Raw genomic sequence first — 19,451 nt, 5'->3', positions numbered from 1 at the left:
AAAGCAGTGGCACAGGTATTAGTAGAAACAGATTTAATATTCCCTAAATACATACATTACCCAATAATTTATTTTCTATTTAATGCTGAATTCTTTTTTTTTTTTTTTTAAAGACTGTTACTTGCCTATCTGCTTTTATGTCTTGATTCACACTACTGAGTTGTGTTTTTATGTTGATGCCCTGAGATGTTATTCATTGTTAATAGCACCACCGCAAGACACCTTTGTAACATACCTTCCATCGCAGTGCACCGCAACTCACAGTAATGCATGCCATATGCATCTCAACATCAACACAGGGTAAAATAAACCCACCTCTTGATTGTAAGCTCTTCTGGGCAGGGTCCTCTCCTCCTCTTGTGTCACTGTCTGTATCTGTCTGTCATTTTCAAACCCCTATTTAATGTACAATGCTGCATATTTTGTTGGTGCTATATAAAAAAATAAATCCTATTTATTAATAATATGCACACATAATACACACTGCAACACAAATAAACTAGGCGATTGTATTAAATAAAATGTAATTTGCTTTACCAGTCAAAGTATGGAGAACTTTAGGGGGTAATAAAAATACCTATGTTTATAAAGCAGTGAATCTGAAATTACCTAAACATTCTCTGGGGGAGAAGCAGTTAGTACCATTTAAAACACAAGTATGTTCCCCATCAGAGAATGTTTAGTGTGTTAAAACCGATCAGCTGCAAGCGTGGTACAAAAATATGCTATCCAGTGACCTTCATGACTGAGCTAGGAATGTGCACATCTAAAAGGATGCAGAGGATGCATTTGTTCATCAAACAATAGTAAAAAGTTTTCCTGCTCAGTGTGATTGGTTGCTACCAAGTCCATCCCCCAGCAGGTACTCTTTATCATTGCTACAGCTGGCTACAACTGTGCTCATCTGGTGACAGCTGTGCGCCCTGCAGAATTGGTGTAGTGGGTCTCCTCTGGAGAGTGGTGCGGGGATGAGCCCCGGCGGGTACCTGAGGGGGGCTGCGGCGCTTCAAGGTCCCCCGGAGATTGCACGAACGCAAACTTATCACAAGTCTGTCTATATAGCACTGACCTTTCTGGCATTGCTGCAAGTTGGCTGTACTTTGGGTCTTTTTCTCTACATTAAGGTAAGTAACAGTGCCATTCAGTGGCAGTATATCTCAATTTACAAAGCTAACACACCAGGATAAGGATCCTAAATTTTTGAAAAGTGACATTATTATTATCCACTCCAATTGGATTGGCAAATCAGTCACATCGCTGAAATAAAATAAATAATTGTTTTACTTCTTTGAACTTGACCCATTTATAGCACTCTTAGGATTACTGTTATTAATAATAATAATAATAATAATAATAATGATAAATAATTTATGAGCAGCAATATAGTTGTCACATTAGAAAGTTTGATCACCTCTTTTTTAATTATACACTGCTTGTTATCCTGGAGAATGACAACATGTCTATCAGGTTTGTTTTCTTGTGTTTCCTTTTTTGTATGATTATAACACCCCCTGGATAGGTGGGGAACACACATCATGTTCCTTTATCAATAGGGCTTGTGTAGGTAGTTCCATGGTAATTCTTTGCACTTTTCCAAAAGGGAAGTAAATGTGAAAGTGATCAAACACTTTTTTATGTATAGCTTCTATTACACAAACATGCACTATGTATAGAATAGTTGATAATATTGTTTCTGTGGCATGACTATATACAACACAGACTTAGTCATTTAGTCTTAAAGAGATAATTAGTGGAAACAGCAAGTCTGACTGTATTTTATTTTTCCATAGGTCTAACTTTTCCAAATCACAATCTGAAGTGTAATAATTCACATTTTAGCACTTTGACCTCAGCAAATGTTAACTAATTGTTTTAGTGTACTTTATTTCTCCTTGTAGTGTTTTATATTGACAAAGAGAAACAAACAGTCCAACCATAAAAACCATTAAACTGAGAGTAATTACTAAGTGCTAATAGTAACACAATCAAAATATATATAGTATTCAGACCAATACAAGAAGATGATCTGATTGGTTGCAATTGTTTTCTAAACTCTGTGCCAATAATAAAACAAGGCTGCAAGTGATTTAGCCCCCACGAAAAGTGGGGTCACAAAAAGTTTAAACAATATAAACATTTTGCTGCCATTGCATGAGTTGTTTTTTTTCAAGAACAATATTAAATACACAAATGCTGTAAAGAGGACAGGTTCAAAGGTGTCTGGCTTGTCTTTTAAATGTCAGTTGGTGAATTGCTAGAAATGTACCTGCAACCAATTGTTTTGTGACAAAGGTGTCTAACAGTAGAACAGCCACATGCAGAACACCATCAGAGGGAAACCTGTTCTGGAAAACGACACTTGGGAAGTAAAGGTTGAATGTTAGTGCTGACATTGTAGTGATAAAGACTGGGTGAGAATAATTTCCTTCTCTTTTCTGGGAAATTATGTCTTACTTAAATGTTTTTAGATAATTTAAAAAAAATAACATACCATGTGTTTCCTTGTGTCATGTCAGTTTAGCAGTGTTTCTCAACTAGGGTTCCTCTAGAGGTTTCCAAGGGGTGTCAAACTGGCAAATTGGAACTTTTAGGTCAACTGACACCAACTGAGGTTTAACTGACATCAATAATCTTTTTGGCTATCTATATGGGGAATTTTTCACACTGACACCCACACTAATGTACTATGTATTGTGGATATAGAAATTATAGCAGGGGGCCATGAAGACCCTGAAAGTTATTTTAAAAAAATCAAGAAAGGCTGGTTTAGCATATAGCTCTTTCTTGTACACTAGAATATTGTGACATATTACAGGCTGATGCTGATTAATGCTGAAAAGTGAAGCAAAGAAAGTAGAGTTGTTAGCCCAATGCCCCAGTCAGATTAGAGAAATAATATCTGGTCAGAAAAAACAATCAATTTTTATAACCAAAGACGTTTGTGTATATCATGAATCAGTGCTACTTTTATAATGTCACCTTTCTGACTGGACCATTGAAAAGATAAACTTACCTTCCATGTGTCTTCCCACTGCTCCAATCTTTCAAATGAATCTGAAGAAATCCAGTTATCTTGTGTAAAGGAAAACCTGACATTTCCCTACAGTTCGGCTGCCAGATTTTAGGTGGCCAATCACCAGGCCCAATCTCTCATTGTCTGAATCTCTGAAGGTACATTACAACTTAGAAAAACCTTTGGCACACCCTGGTAGAGGTTTGTGGTGGCAGGTGAGAAATTATAGGGTAAGTAAAACCTCTTAAGGGTTCCTAAAGTGAATCAATTACCTTGTCTGATGATTGCAAGATTTAGGTTCAATTTCTGATTGACCGATCAGTCATATAGCAGATAGAGTTGAAGTCTTCATTGCCTAGCATTTCTCAGCAACTCATAAATCAGGGGCATTCTGATCAACTTTGGGTTTTTCCACTCTTCCTGCTGCAATCCAATGCATCCGATTTGGCTCCAATTTTGCCCCCCATTTGGAGGCACCATCTCTGTTGGAACCAAATCCATTTCTCCCTTCCTCTTCCTCAGTTTTTTTATATGTATGAAGCTCTATGGAAAAATTACTATTTCACAACCAGAAGTAGTATACTACTCTAAACCTTTCATGCACCCCTAAATCAGAAGACTGTGAGTGGTGGTTTACTTTTAGTCCATTTAGACACATGAGGAAGTCAGGGGAAATCTGAGTGATGGAAATCCTCTCATCTGTCCCTGAACATTTGAGCTTTTTAGCTTGGACTTCTTTAATTACAATTAAACTTAAAAACATTCCTGAAACCTAATTATATGCATAAAAACACAATACATAGAGTAGAGGCAGACACCTGTGTTGCTCTTAGCATTGTGTCAGATGTCAACTTTCACTTTCCAAACTGCACTAGAACAGCAGTGCCTTGAATTACTTTAGTTTTATTACTTAGCTCCCCATATTTTTGACATTAGGTATTAGGTTAGGTTTGGTCTTGCTGTTTTTCTATTTTCAGCCAGGGGGATTTTTAACATTGTGCATGGAGCCAGGAGACTGTCCAGTCTAGGAATTACACTCCATTAATGCTTATTTTATATACAGACTGTAATAACAATAAAATAATGAAAATATGAGAACTGCAATCATATTATTGTTTATAATAATGTTCCTCATGCAAATAATTTTTGGGATTTTGAATTTTTTGGCTTTTGGCTTTCATTAAAAAATACTGAAGAATTTACAATTGCTTTAGACTTGTTTAACATTATGAAAATTCAATTTCCATTTCAATGGTCAGTTGCTGTAATTTTCTTAAAATGTCAAAAAATAATTAAATGCAGTATGGCTGCCTAGAGGCATTCTATTTACCATTGGTGTACAGAAACCTCACCAGAAATGTAATATCCTTGCTGTGTGATTGGTTCACTGCAGACATTTTGTTCTCCTGCATCAGCAAGGTCAAAACAATAGTGCCAAACTCTATTAACTAGATTCCTCAGTCATCTGTACATTTTTGGGAATCCACCAAGGGGGAGACATCATCATATGGTAATAGCTGTAACATTAAAAATGTAGAAATTTTCAGAATTTCAAAATTCATCTCTTGCATGTGTTTATAGTAGATCTTATCAATTTGCTTTTTGGTTACATTTACAAATAACTTTAAGTCAAATGACCAGTTTTGTATAGAGGTTTTACTAGATCTTTGAAAAGAGAATTTTTTTTATTAATCACATTTTTCAGGGAAGGGTCATGATTTGACAACGTTCCTGAAATAGAGTTGTTTTTTTTTTAGATAGGATTGATTCATGTGTTAAATTAGGTATTATTAAATTTAAAAAGTGAAGCTTTAATCAAATTAGTACTTGGTGATTCTGTCATGGAAGTCCATGTACAGCCACTTTCTACAGTTGGTTAAAAAGACTTTGTCTCCTTTTACCCCAATTACTGTTCTGTTTTGTTGCCCTGTAAAGATGCACTTCCATTGGAGTTTATAGGCAGCTATGCTATTGCTGATGGTGCAGGAAGGTTTCACCATGTCATTATCAGAACACCCATTCATTTGTAACTGTTGCTGCAGTGCATGATTGTAGATAGGAAAAGTCTGCAGCACTGAGATGCAACTATGTAAAAAAGGTCAAAACAAGTATGTTTTGGCAATTGCTTATTATACCAGATATGGTTTATATCTGCATTAATTATTCTGCATTGGACGTCTTTGTTTCATTTTTGTCTGTGACCCCAGTAAATTCAGATAGAAGTGATATTACCTGCTAATTTTATCTTACACAAGTATTTAGGTATAATATTTATTTCTTAGCAGTATCCAAAACGATTTGTATTGTTTAGTTTTTAGCCAAGAAATCTGAACCAAAGTGGAAGGAAGTAATGATTTTATTATCACTATGTGAGGTTGGGGATTTCTTAGCTGGGCAGACTACTAAATGGTACGGAAGTTTTCTATTTTAAAACGTAATATTTTTTCTACTGTATAACTTGTACACCATAAAGTGATATTTCAAGTATAATGAGGACTGAAATATCATCCAGATGTTTTATACTATAACTGACTAAATCCCCCATCATTTTCTAAATGTAGAAAATGAAGTTTGGCATTAAAAGACCATAGCCCTGTCAAAGCTTATGAATTGGAGCTTATGTGATTTTCCTTCCCAACTAATGAATGGCGATAGAGAGAAGAAAAGTAAGTATAAGCTGCAGGAGGTGACATTAATGGGGAGCTAAACCACAAAAAGTAAAAACAAAATTTGAAATGTATGGTGGAATATAGTCCGTGTCTCTTCTAAAGAAGAGTTTTTTTACACTGAGAGTTGCACAGCTCAGTGTGCAGTCAGTAAGTGCAGCGTGTTGGGATGAATGAATTTTCATGGTTTTGTGCAGGAGTTACATTGTCCCAGATATGCTAAGCAAGGCAGCTGAAGACTTCTGACTTCTTGAAGAGAACATGAAGAAGATAAAAGAGCCATTGACAGATTGCCAAGGGAGCTTATGGATGTTTCAGTGCTGGAGGGGGCCACTTCTCTGGATTAGGATGCTATAATGTGCAAATTTGCTGAGAGTGAAAAAAGCTCAAAAATGTTACTTTGATTTAAAGTGAATTTATTGGTTTGCCACTCATAGACAAATAACATACACAGGGTTAATACCTGTCTTTTCCAACCACAATGTGACAGTCCTGGCTGCCTGACTTAGCAATTGCCAAGCACCAGTGTTTTGTGGGAAAAAAGGGAGTGAGACACTGGCTTCCACATTTAGTACTAAATACCAGGTTTTTGTCTTCCATCCTATAAGTTGAATGGCTTGGTTAGGGAGCAAAGGGAAAGTATAAACTGCATAAATCTTGTTCACTTCCCTATACAGAAGTACAACTCCTCTACAGGAGACAGGATAGGAGACCAGAAGGACACTGTAGGAGTACATAGAAATGAGAGTTATGGGAAAAGTGCACACCAAGAAAAGGAGCCATTGGGAAGGACCATACAGTGTCCATCACTGAAACAGGAAGTAAGGTAAGTATTTACCTGTTTAATATTGGTGAAGGGTTTAATAAATTCAGTTGAATGAAAATTTTTAATGAACTTGGCATTAAAGGTTACTAAATCTTTATGGCAGATAAGGATTCTGCTTGAAACCCTGTAAGCTCATTTTGCATCCTATAGTCAGAGTTATTTTCCATCACTGCAGCCAGTGGGCACACAATCTTTTAGTGCCTTGTATGAAAATGAAAATATACCTTCAACATGTATTGCTGTGTGCCTTTTTGGTGTCGCAAAGCCTTTGTAGGAACAAGAAGACAAAAGTAACATAAGGGAGATAGGAGGTGATGGAGGAGAGGGGGGAAAACAGGTGAAATAAAGAGGGAGAACATGGGAAGGAAAGGAAAAGAGGAAGGTTCAAAAAATCTTTCTTTTTTAGTAGTCCCCACATAGGATAGGATATTGGGACAATGGAAATACACTTTATGGGAAGGTGTATTTATACCTACTGATGATTTAAAAAAATGTGTGACCAATGACTTGACAACAAATTTAAGTAATTTTCATTTTCTGCAGTACAATGTAAAAAAACTCATACTCTTTAGCAATATACACAGCGTTTAGGATTTTGTTTTCAGATCTTTTGGAAGGAATGCATTGAAAAGCCACAAAGAAATGAAAGAAGAGTGAAAGTTTACAAGATTTTGCAAGCTACTACTATACTTGCTTATTCTCTTAACCACAAAAATCCGTCACAGGATGTGTGGAGCAGAAAGACTCAATGTTAATCTCAGGTTTTCAAGCTTTATTATTACTGTTTCGTAGTTATTTCTTCTTGAAGAAATATTAGTACTGCAAATGTTTTACAAATGCAGTTACCAGTTTTTAGTATGTAAGGATTGTGCAGGTTGCCCTGTTCCAAAAACGTGAGAGTCTGTAAGTGAATCTGGTTTCTGAATGCATTAACTTTTTTCATTGCTGGTATAGTTGATATTTTTACCTCTGACTAATAGTGGCAATGCCATTTTCTTGATAATACTGAACCTATGGTATAACTCAACCCTAATGTAGCAAATTTCCGGCACCATTGTAAATTCTTTCAAAAGGTAAATAATGGTTTAGGTAATTAGCGTTGTGATGTACTACGCCATCAATAAGAAACAATAATACAACTTGCAAAACACGTGATAATATACCTCCCCTGCACCCACAAACATTACTAATCAATGGCAATTAGTTTCCCCCCTCCCAAAAATATACGTAGTGGCAATCATTAGTATTTACGTCTGCCAAAGATACTTGCTTCACCTTGCTGCCTGTATATTAATGATAGTGAAGGATTCATGGAGCCATGGTCAGGCAGGATGTCGTTCTACCTGGCAGTACTAAAGATCTAAGTAAAAAATAAATATATAAGTGTAAAGATAAAGAACTGGAGATGGTAATGGCAGCCAGTGATAGCTACAAACTAGATTTTTGGAGAGCACTGCAACTCATGCATTTCCTCAAATCCCTCCCTGCAGAATATAAAAACAGCCAAGTAAAAACGTTGTTTGAAATGTTATGTGCTGGAAGCAGCTCAACCAGACGCTCCCTTTTGGTGCTACCCATGTAAATTTTATGCCTACTTACCTCCAGGCTTGGGAGGTAGAACTTGGGTATACACTAGAGGCTGAACAGAAGATGAAAATACTCACCTTAGTACTTGGGTCATCCGTCTGTAGCATATTTCAGGAACTAAGTTTCAAAATCTTGTCTAGGTGGTATAGAACTCCTTAGAGATTGCACAGCTTCTTCCCTGATGTCTCAGATAGTTGCTGGCATTGTGAACAGATGAGAGGTACTATGCTTCATATTTTTAGACATGTCTTTTAAACCCCCTGGCAGTATTCTCGAGTGTGGCGGGGGATAAAAAATACATGCAAACAAACGTTAACCCCGAGCCACACTCGGGGTCGCTAAAAACATTAAAAAAAAAACACTTACCTTGTCCCATCGGCATCCCCTGGTGTCCTGCTTGTCTGTGCAGGTCCTCCTCCCTCGATCTTCTCCCAGCTAATTCAGTGACGTTCCCGGGGAGTTCCCGGTGAGGTCGGTGCATGCGTCGGTTGGTGCGGGAGGCGTGGTGGGAAATTCAAATTATTTTGTACTTGATTCAATATAAAAAAACTGTATTGAATCGAATACAAAGAAATCTTTATATTATATATATATAATTATAATATTTATATAATATATGCTACTGTACAGTTATAAAATATATTTTATGCACCATTTTTAACAGATTTTTGTGTTTTTTTTATTTAAAGTTTATTATTAGATTTTTTATATATTGGACATATTTTGGTGAGTTATGCCTAAGAATTATAAGCCTACAATCTAAAATAACTTTCCATGCAAAACAATGTACCCCTTTTTGCATAAAAATACGGACAGAATTAGAACGCCAGGGGGGTTAATATGTCCCTACTGGGAACAGGTGAGGGCCCTCATGCAGAGAGTTACCACACATAATATACCATGGGACCCAAGGTTCTTTTTAATACACCATAATGCAATTTCGGAAAAAGCGTCTTATTGTGGCTGCCAATGCATGTATTCCAGTGTTTTGGAAATCTAAGGTCATCCCAATGGTGGGCTTGTGGCTCCACAGGGTGAATGACAATATGGTAATGGAAGACCTCACAGCCAGCCTATGGGGTACCCAAGATAAATCCAGTGCCATGTGGGGTAGTTGGATTTACTATAGAAAAACACCGGAGTTCAGGCACCACCTGGATCCGACCCCCCCATTTAGGTGCCATTATTAACTATTGTGTCTTTACATGTAGGTAGGCAATTTTACGGCCTGCTGTCCCTAATGTATTTAAGATTTATTACTGATGCATTGCTGTCTGATTTTTGTTCCTGACCCTTATTTTTTCTTTTAGCCACAGACTTTTGTTTTAAACAGTGATTTATGCAATGTACTGTTTCTGTATGCCCCCAATACTTACCTTTTGTTGTGTTATGTGATTGTGACTGTATTTGTTTGAAAAATTAATAAAGAATGTTATAAAGATAAAGAACTGAATCCTAAAACAAGAGATTCAGGACAAGGCACTGATCTGTGAAATCCCAGGATTATATTTAAATCTTTGGACAATCCCACAGAATCTGGGTTGGTTGGGGGGTATGCATGCACCTATCAAACCTGAATGAGTATGCTTGTTTGTGCCATCTGTGTAATCTGTTGACATGACACAGACTTGCCTGGAGATCCATTGCTAGTCATCAATGGTAAAGTTAGGTATACCAGAAATTAAACAGTATTTTATTTAACCATGGCTGTTGAATGGGTGGCAGGGGAATTCAAATTTGCCACATTAGCAAATATTTTGTAAATTAGGAGGCATCCATATTCCTGCTAGAATGTTGGTACTCATTGTGTATTTCTCCCAGATCAGTGCAATAATTCAGCTTGAAAATATACCCGTAGTTGGTTTTGGATCCACCTCTCTCCTCTAGCTTTTCTATAGTTTGAGATTTGCTGATCTTTGCAAAAGTTAGTACTCAGACATCAAATCACATACCTTTACTGTCTCACTGATGTCCTAAACACGGATATTTTTACTTTCTGCCTGACAATTTGCAGTATTTAGACTGGAAGCGGCACTTTGCCGAAACAGGTAACTAACCATGCTTCATGAAGGAACATTTAAATATCTTAATTTTCTCTCTGTGAAGTCCCATTTCTCAAAAAGTCCCGCATGCCTGCAGACTGGCAGAAATATCTCAGACAGGAAGAGAGAATATTTTGGGATATTCACAAAAGCCTTAAAAAATCCAAAGTTTAAGTACAGTTTAAAAATCAAATGTTGGCAAATACCTGTTTGTTTTATAATTTTATTAATGCTAATTTAAAAGTTATTCATTGACTATGGAGATCTAAAGAACAGTGATAACTTTTAAGGTACATTACATTATTTTAACATTTCTACAAAGATGACCCAAAGATAATTGATGGATGCAGGGGGTTTGCTGCTTTTTATGCATGGCACTTAGCCTTAGTGAACAATCCCTATGTGTTATCTAAATTAAATGAACATTTACCAGCAGGAAATGCTATTACACAGGTAGTGGTTATATTTATAAGTACAACTGAAAGAAAACTGTGATCACATCTCACCGGATTTTATGGTTCGTGGAAACTCTAAAAGGCAAAACCAGGTTCCCATAGTGGGTTGTGTGTTTTGCATCTTTTGGCTCGTTTCCTATGAGTTTTATGAAGAGGAAGTGGTAAAGTAGCTTTTTCTTTTAAAGAATGATAAAATAAATCTACTTTTGCTTAAAAATGTAATATTTATATATGAATCCTTCCTTTATTTTTTAATTTTTGCTTTTAATTATGATCATGTTGTCTGTAAAGAAGTGATTTACGTAATTTTATTTACTAAATTATTGCTGTAACCAACAGAAATAGTCCCTTAAAAGTCAGCTGGGATAAGTGACACTTTGTTGATCTCTTGGGTCCATCACAGCATACACTGGTTTCTCCTGCTGACCTCCACATCACCAAGAATGAGAGTAGCGTGTAGGTTAGCAAGAAGCAACAGGGATAGCTGCAATGGACCAAGGAATCAACACTTTGGAAATCACTAAAAAGACTTTGATGGACCATTTCTGCTGATCTGAGTTGAATAAATACATTGTATGTTACTATCCATATTCCTAATGAGTTGATGCTGACAGTGAATGTTGTTGGGCCGTTTCCGTATTGTCTATACAAAGATTTTAAGAAATGAGGCATTTTTAGAACCATAGACTTACAAGCTGGAATAATAGTCGATGCATGTGAAGAACCAAAAACGTTGTTACCAGTTTAGTAGTTTTTGATATAATGTTATACTGAGTGTTGCTAACCATCTCACAATCCTTTTGTTTTATAGATGGAACCAAGATGTATGTGTGAGAAAGAGTGTGATAAAGAAAGGTTAAAATCATGTGGAGAAATGAAAGAGGCAGTAAAAGAGGTATTTTTATTTTACAAATATGCCAATATTCATGTTTTAGGTTGCAGACAATCTTTTGATTTAGTTTTGGACAGAATAAAAAGGCTTAAAATTTCATTTTGTTAATACTGCTTCTGTCCCCTTTGGGGAGACCTCTGTTTACTTCATGCTGTTTCATTGGGACAAAAAAGAGGACAAAGTTCACTGCATTGATACAAATTTAGGTAAATGCACCATTAGTAAAAGTGGGTAAATGTTTATAAGCTTAGGGATAAGGGGTCATTGTTTCTTCTGTAGTGGTTGAATAGTAAGCGGCCTCAAAGACTCTCAAATAGAGAGTCATGACACCAGTGTTTCAGAGGCAAGGCAAACAAAACTACTATAGAACATGGTGCAATTTGCTTCATCAGGAAAAAAATACCTAATATCCACCTCGGGCATTAAGATATTCCCTGGATCAGGGGTAGGCAACTCCGGCCTTTAGGCCAGATACGGCCTAGCCAGTAGTCCGTTCTGGCCTTGGTCGATCTGGCCTGATCCCGGCCGGCAGGTGTCAGCAACCTGCAGCTCCGGAGCCCCATGCGGTTCTTGAGCCTCTTTGGTATGTCTCCCTTACCTATTTACCACGGCCGGTGTTATACTTCTGCTGCTGGGGTAGGGGGACATTCCCTCTCCTCTGTATGCATTGCTGAGGAGAGGGATTCCCTTTCAGGGGCGATCTCTCTCCTCCGTATGCATTGCGGAGGAGAGGGATTTCCTTTCAGTGGCGTACCCTCTCCTTCTTATGCATTGCAGGGGAGAGGGATTTTCCTTTCAGGGGGGTTCCTGGTGAAGGACGGAGCCATCAGCGTGCGACTCGAGAGAGAGTCCGGCCTTTTGTGCCTTCTTGACCTCATAAAATGGCCTAGTAGCAAAAAAAGTTTGCTGACCCCTGCCCTAGATCAACAATATCTGGTTACCTATAAATGTTTATGCAGTTATATTCTGTGCATTTTGAAATGCTTTCAGCTTCATTCATAACACTCTATGGAGATGGCTAGAACTACTGGAGTGTGGAAGTCTATTGCACATTTTCCCAGCTGTTTTGATGAAAAAAAAACTCTCCCTTATACAGAAGTAAGACCTCTTTTTTCTTTCAGTTGGAAAGGTTCTACCTCGTCCTATGCAATAACTTTAAAGTAAATAATTTTTAATCTTTTTTCTATATAAACCATTCATACATGATCTTCTTCCTAACATATTACGCAGCATTATACATTAAATCCGAGTTGCAAATGACAGACGGCTGTAAACAATGACACAGGAGGAGGAGAAGAACCTGCCAGAAAGAGATTACACTATATCTATGAATCTTTGTGTAGGTTACATTATTAACAGTCCTAAATAGAAAATGTTAGCTGTCCTTGATATGAAGGTTATCTCCTTTTGATTGGTAGTTGTAAATTGATCAGTGACATAAAGCTTTACAGATGTTGTGAAATCTACATTGTTATTTGTGTTGGCCAACTGAACTGTGTTTCAAGCATACATTTGTTTTCTTTATAACCTCTAGGAAATACAAGGACAAAGTACTCAGAAGCAGTTCCATATTGGAAATGGTAAGTTGGATTCTAGCAAAAGATACCTTTTCTTTTTTTCATTTCACATTATACTTATCCACATTTTTGTTTGTTCAAAGATATTACAGAGGTATCAAATCATCCCAGGAGCCAAAATCATCAGAACTGGCCAGTTGCTCATCTTACATTTCTTAATAGTACAGAAGGTAGGTGTAATCCAAGCTCAGAGATATTTATATGTTAATATATATGCTTTTATTATGTGTGAAAAAGAAGAAAAGTGTCCACTTGAATTACTGCGCTATACAGTTCTTTGTGATGTTTTTTAATAAAAAAATGCAGAATTTTAGTCATTAAGTACTTATAGTAATATCACATTTCCTTATTGTTTTTAAATCTAGTAAGTTTTTATTTAGGTAATTTATTTAGGTAGAGTTGTAATTATGCAGATTTTGTCAATTACAGGTGGGGGTTATTTTGTACATGCTTAGTTAATGATTTCACATTATTAAATATAATCTAAATTTTATTTTGTTTTGAGTAGTAGTTCTGTTTGGGACAAGAAACATTAGCAGTATTTTGAGAGACCTTCACTTTATTTTCAGTGGTTCTTTCTCATCTGACCACCCAGACATAGGGTCTGTGAAAGCACATAGTATTGCTTTTGACCATAACTTGGCTAAAAGGGTTCTGTGATTTTAACCAAACCATAGAATGCCTTGCCAAAAACTTCTGGGATCTTTTTATATTCCTGTTTAAATCTATAATTTATGCTGGATTCCTTTCTCCTGTCCTAAATAAATACAGACCACTCGATGGCTTGTCTAATCACAAAGCAAAAGTAACCCTCAGCATGATTTTCAGAATGTTTTATATTTCAGCAGTGTCCTTATAGGAATAAATATTTCAAAGTTCAGTTAGAAAATCTCTTTAATTAATCTGAAGACTGATATTGTTACTTGATACTATTTAATACTGTTTAAACTACTGCAAAGGAAACTAGCTTTATACATTTACTCTTAAAAGCTTTACAAATTGCACAGGGAAGCCATAACTATTGCTTATATTTAAGATTTCAGGATAGGCAATATTTTTATGCAGTTTTTGTATTATAACTTGAAATAAAAACATACCATATATTTGATTTGCTCTCATGGTTAAAATACTTACATTATTGCAATAGCTGTAGTGGGTCTTGGTATAGAATAGATTGATGTTCAGGTTTGCTGCAATCTATGAATGGAAGGCAATGAAGGCAAGTCCAGGATGGACTTTAGATATATATTATCACCCCCTTTAGCAAGAAAATTAACGAATATAAAAACAAAATATGCAGAATTGCAATTGTTACCAAAATTTTAGCATATAGGTCATCTTCATTACAATGTGGAGTGTGTATTTTATACAACAGGCTGTAAAGATTTTTTTTGCTTGACACTGTGTTTGTCTTCTTTTTCATTCAGCTCAACAAAATATTTTTAGTCCTGATATTACACTGCTGAGAAAAACTGCAGGTAGGTCTTTGCGTGGAAGAAGCAGTCTCTCTGCAGCGGTCTGTTATGTTCTCCTCTGAGTCATAAGTACAGCTTTTCCATTAGCAAATATCAAGCTCCTTGGTAATTGGGAATCTCTTGCTCTGACTCATCAGGGGTCATCAGGGATCACTACAGAGTGTCTGCTTTTTCCATGTAGAAGGCAGCCGCAGAATACCAAGACTCAAGGTGATGTGCTGGCTCTCCAGGGTTTATTATTAGAATTAGAAAACAGAAAGACAACAGCTTTAATTATCAAAATCATTTTTTGAATGCATGACTATATAATAGGTTGAGCTACAATTTGATAGTAAATAAAAAATCGAGAACTGGAACATTTTGTTGGAAACGTTGAAATATGTTGTACTAACTCCACCAATATGTTAATGGAAAGTTGAAATACTCATTACCAACTGTACAAATATGTTGTGTTAGCATGTGGGGAATCAATCAATTCTATTTTCTTAATACATTTCTAATGTTGTTTCAGTTCAAATTGCTTATAACTCACAAGCTCATTAAAACCCACCACCCCAAAAAAAATATACAGCCTAAGTTGTTGACCCACAAAACCTGTGATGCTATTTGTTGGTTGATATTCTACACCTGTCAGCCAATGTTCTAATGATTGTTGTCTTGTTTTTATCCTTCTAAATTTGATGAAAGATAGAAAAAAGGGCTTATTTTAGGACACGGTTTTGATTCACCCGATTCTCCAGGTTCAAAACCATTGCATGTGAACAGATGCCATGGTTGTACAACAACATTTGTACATTAACCAAATTTTTCATGGAATGTGAAATTGTTTAATCAAACATAATATTTTGTATTGATGAGTACATGGATGTTGTAGTGATTTTACAGTATTGATACAACATGTGTGCTTATTTCATTCCCCAGGCAGCCAAGGGATTGAGCAACTTAGTTCCTGGAATTATAAAGAAGGTTGGGCCCACCTACAGAGTATGGACTACCACAATGGGACGTTGAGAGTCTTACAAGATGGATACTATTTTGTCTATGCTAACATTTGCTTTAGACGCCATAAAGCAACCATGAAGATCTCCCAGAATCCTTTGCAGCTCATGCTTTATGTCAATAAATTGAATAAGAATGGAAGGCAAACAACTTTACTGAAAGGAGGAAAAACTGAAGTTTGGGCAAATGATTCATTGTATAACTTTTATTCTGTCTACAAAGGAGGTGTCTTTAAATTAGTGGCTGGGGAAGGTATTATTATTAAAGCTTCCAATACAGCTCTAATTGACCTTTCTCAAGAGGCAACTTATTTTGGGGCTTTCAAGCTTCTTGATTTATACCTCTAAGACTTACATTGTATTGTTTTTTAGTAAGTAAAAAAGCAGTAGACTGTTAGTCTTAATTGTACTGAAATACTGCTCATAGGTCCTGGAAAGATAATACTTTCAGTAGAGGTACACATCATATTTATAGGAAAGTGTATATCTTCTTGTGCCTTATTTATTCATCAAAACTCTTTCAAAAGGTTTATTTTTGTAAATATTTTAGGGGGCTTTTTTGTAAGTATTCCTTGTTCTTCTCAGTTCAGACATATAGTATTCATGCTGGCATGAGGTTCTACTTTGTTGATTCATGTTTGTGTTACAACTCTAAATGTACGAAGCATGTAACCTTTTTTTTTATTGCTGAATTGTAAATGTTCTAGAGTCTTTAGAATGCTTTATTGAAGAATATATATACATGAGTTTATATTTTATTTTTAATGTTTTTTAGCATTTTATATATTAACATTATGGTCATACAAAAAGCTGAAATCTCCAGGCTGAGGGTAACATTAGTCTATAAGTGGAAAAATAAAAAAACAAAATAAAAAATAAATTGGGAATTGTAGGACATATAAACAAACAGAAATAAATGTGCTGGGTTTTTGTAGATGTGTGGAGATGTATGGTTGGCTACCCATGTATTTAAAACTAGTTAGAAATTGTCCAGGCAATTATTTGAATATCATTTAGGCAATACCCATATTTTAAAGGTGTGTGTTGGAGATTCACAATAGAATCCAAAGTTTCTAAAACACCACAGCCCGCCCACTTTCCTAAGCCTAGGAATTGTACAGGGAACGTGGTGCGCGGCTCCGGCCAGTCCTTTTCCTGGCCCTACTCGGGGGTGCACTGACTAGAGCTGCGGACCACCGGTTGGCGACCGCTGCTTTAAAACATGTCAGCAATTCTGGTCCCCATACTTTTACCTTGTCAGGTACCTTTAAAAGGAACTAGCTACCTTTATATACATTTCAAGGGAAGAGGCATCATACTAGATACTTGACCATGAGTCTAGTATTTTATCCCAGAAGAGGAAACCCTACCTATTACTAAATGAAGCTGCTGCCATCTCAAAATGGATTCTCCCAGGTTTCAGGGCTTTCTGGACTAAAATTAGATGTAATTAGCTGAAAAGGATAATTCCATACTGAACACAGCCAGTTAATATGAACGTTTAAAGTGTACCTGAATTCATAAACACTTTTATCAACAAAACTGATTGCTGACCTCTCCTTACAAAGACAATATTTTGCACAAATCTTCTGTTTGTACATTGTAAGTAGTGTTCAGAAGACAATGAATGTTCTCCTTGTCTGAGCTTAGTTGACCATTGCCCAATTGACCATTGACAAGAGTGAGACAATTGCCATTTTTTAATGCACTCTGCATTCACAATGGTCTTAATATACACAATGCACACTGTGCTGGTGGTGACATGCAGATGGTGTGTATATGTGAACCATGTCTGCTCACGCATTTCACACTATTTTACAGAAGGGGGGATTCTCCACACTGTCCAATAGTGCTCAGCACACCCAAGCAGAAGAAGCACTACCAGTCAGGGATAATCAATCAGTAGCAAACACTTACATATGTTACCTACTTGATATTTAATTGTGCCTGCCATACTCATACTTATAACCAACAAGAGGTTAATTTACATCAGCACAAACAATTTAATCGAAAATGTAAACTGGAAAATACATTTGACTATTTTTAACAGTACTCTCCCTAAAATAAAGGAATCTCTGTATTGAATTTACCAATGAGTATCTTTTCCAGCTGGGAACAGTCCACTTAGCAGTATTTTCAGACATACTTTCATACTTTCAGACACTGTATTTTCCACCAGCAGTCCGTCAGTATTAAGCATACAGTATTTAATAGATAGCACAACTTGCTTTGTTCTTTTTGTCATACCAGCTGACATTTTCAGTGAACAATTTTATTTATTTAGCATTTCTAGATAAACTTTGTTAAGTATGTGGGTGAGTTTTGACAGGAAGAGCTTTGCCCCCTCTTAATTCCTTATAGCAAATGTGTTTGTAGCAGATATGACATTTTAAACAATGCAGCTGTGTGGCAAGTGTATTAAATAAGAAAATACTCTTTTTATTGTTGCATTTCAAAATAATTTATTTCACCAACAGTATGACGTTTTTAATAGTACTTTTCAAATCAATGTTAGTAAAACTAGAGTTCTATCCCGCTGTTGCTGGATCTCATAGAGCAACATGCTGACAACACAACGTGCAAAAATGAACTTTCTTCATCTGCATTTTTTGACATAGGAAATCAAGCGATGGCTTGTATCTTACACTGCAAAGAATGATGATGCCATTTTCTTCATTTATAATTACTTTGTACTGAAACCTATAGACGGAATAGTACATTTCTGAATGTTATGTATTGACAGACTAAGCCATCATTCATTTTCAAACATTTTAATGTAAATATGTATGTTCTAATCAACAATTTAGTTTTGGAAACTGTTTGCACACCTAAGGTTCATATGTTAAATACCTTCTTCTAAACTGGTTTTTAAAAGGGAGAACTAAACCAATGTACTGGATCAAAACTTTAAATATTATGTTTTTCTCCAGAATTGTATTTCTTAGATCTGCAAGTAACAATGCCTTGTTGTAGGCAGCAGCATCTACCAAGCTCTTTCATTTAGTGGTTGTTTTTTCTTTTAGGACCACACTGCATGCACACACTGACTTGACACACAGAATAACAGGATTTACTATCATAATGGTAGCACATACAATATGTTCAATTGTGTTAATAATCCTAAAATTGGTGTTTAAATCTTAGTGTCTCTTGTGTTTCTACATTCCATATACATATATGAAGTTTATACATTGGTGCTTAGCATAATAGATTTTTCTAATAATCTAGGTGATACATACAGAACATTATAATTTCAGGATATTAATTTTTTATGTTAGTGCTGACAACTAAAGCAACTTATGTCAACATTTAGTTACATTTATTTTGCTAATATCAGTTGTGTTTTGAATATATTTTGTCATATGAATATTTAATTTTTTATGTGTTTTTTATGTTACACTTTTGGCTGTAAATATATTTAACTTGTGCACTTTGTACATATCATTTTTGTATTTGCAGCTAAAGAACTGTTCATTAAATTTAATATATTTTGTTAACACGAGTCAGATTTCTTGTTTTGTGGCAGTTTATAACTTGGACATGTACTGTATACATATGCACTGTATTTGCTACACAAAGCTTTTAATTGGATTTCACACTACACAGCTGTCAGTGAAAACCACTAATGGGGGCTTAATGGTTTTCTCTAAATGTAAATCTCAAAAACAACTTTTTTTAAAAAATGAAAAGATAACTATGGATTCCTTGTTCTCTTTCATAACATTGCTCAGCCATTTATAGGGCACCAGTACGGAGTGTTAAGAATATTCCCCTTGGACAAGTGAGGAGTTAAGCACCCCATGGTCACAGGAAGGGGGGCCCTTTAAAATGTGTTTGCTCTAAGCCTGAAAGTTAAAACCAAAATGAGTTAAATGAAAAGGAAAAGCTTCTCTAACTTGTGAAGTACTCAATATTTTACT

The 19,451-nt window shown here is 35.9% G+C and overlaps 1 protein-coding gene across 2 annotated transcripts; it reads left to right on the top strand.

Moving 5' to 3' along the window:
• The first annotated feature begins 869 nt into the window (after positions 1–869).
• TNFSF11 (TNF superfamily member 11) lies at positions 870–19,028 on the top strand. Of its 2 annotated transcripts, XM_072410260.1 has the most exons (6): positions 870–1,124; positions 11,401–11,484; positions 13,016–13,061; positions 13,142–13,228; positions 14,486–14,536; positions 15,455–19,028. In XM_072410260.1, exons 1-6 carry the CDS (start codon positions 969–971, stop codon positions 15,877–15,879), a joined length of 849 nt encoding a protein of 282 aa, XP_072266361.1. In that variant the 5' UTR covers positions 870–968; the 3' UTR covers positions 15,880–19,028. The 2 variants fall into 2 exon arrangements, with proteins under 2 accessions (XP_072266361.1, XP_072266369.1); XM_072410268.1 differs by lacking the exon at positions 14,486–14,536 and having other exon boundaries at positions 872–1,124.
• Positions 19,029–19,451: the final 423 nt, after the last annotated feature.

Source organism: Pyxicephalus adspersus, chromosome 1 (genome assembly GCF_032062135.1).
Source record: "Pyxicephalus adspersus chromosome 1, UCB_Pads_2.0, whole genome shotgun sequence".
Taxonomy (NCBI): Eukaryota; Metazoa; Chordata; class Amphibia; order Anura; family Pyxicephalidae; genus Pyxicephalus; species Pyxicephalus adspersus.
Note: the sequence above shows the minus strand (reverse complement) of the source record. Positions and strands in the feature narration are given on the sequence as shown.

Excerpts from the sequence above, each read along its gene's own strand:
- TNFSF11 (XM_072410260.1), top strand. The coding sequence starts at position 969 with ATGAGCCCCGGCGGGTACCTGAGGGGGGCTGCGGCGCTTCAAGGTCCC. Across the intron at positions 11,485-13,015 it reads TGAAAGAGGCAGTAAAAGAG|GAAATACAAGGACAAAGTAC; the intron begins GTATTTTTATTT and ends TATAACCTCTAG. Across the intron at positions 14,537-15,454 it reads ACTGCTGAGAAAAACTGCAG|GCAGCCAAGGGATTGAGCAA; the intron begins GTAGGTCTTTGC and ends TTCATTCCCCAG.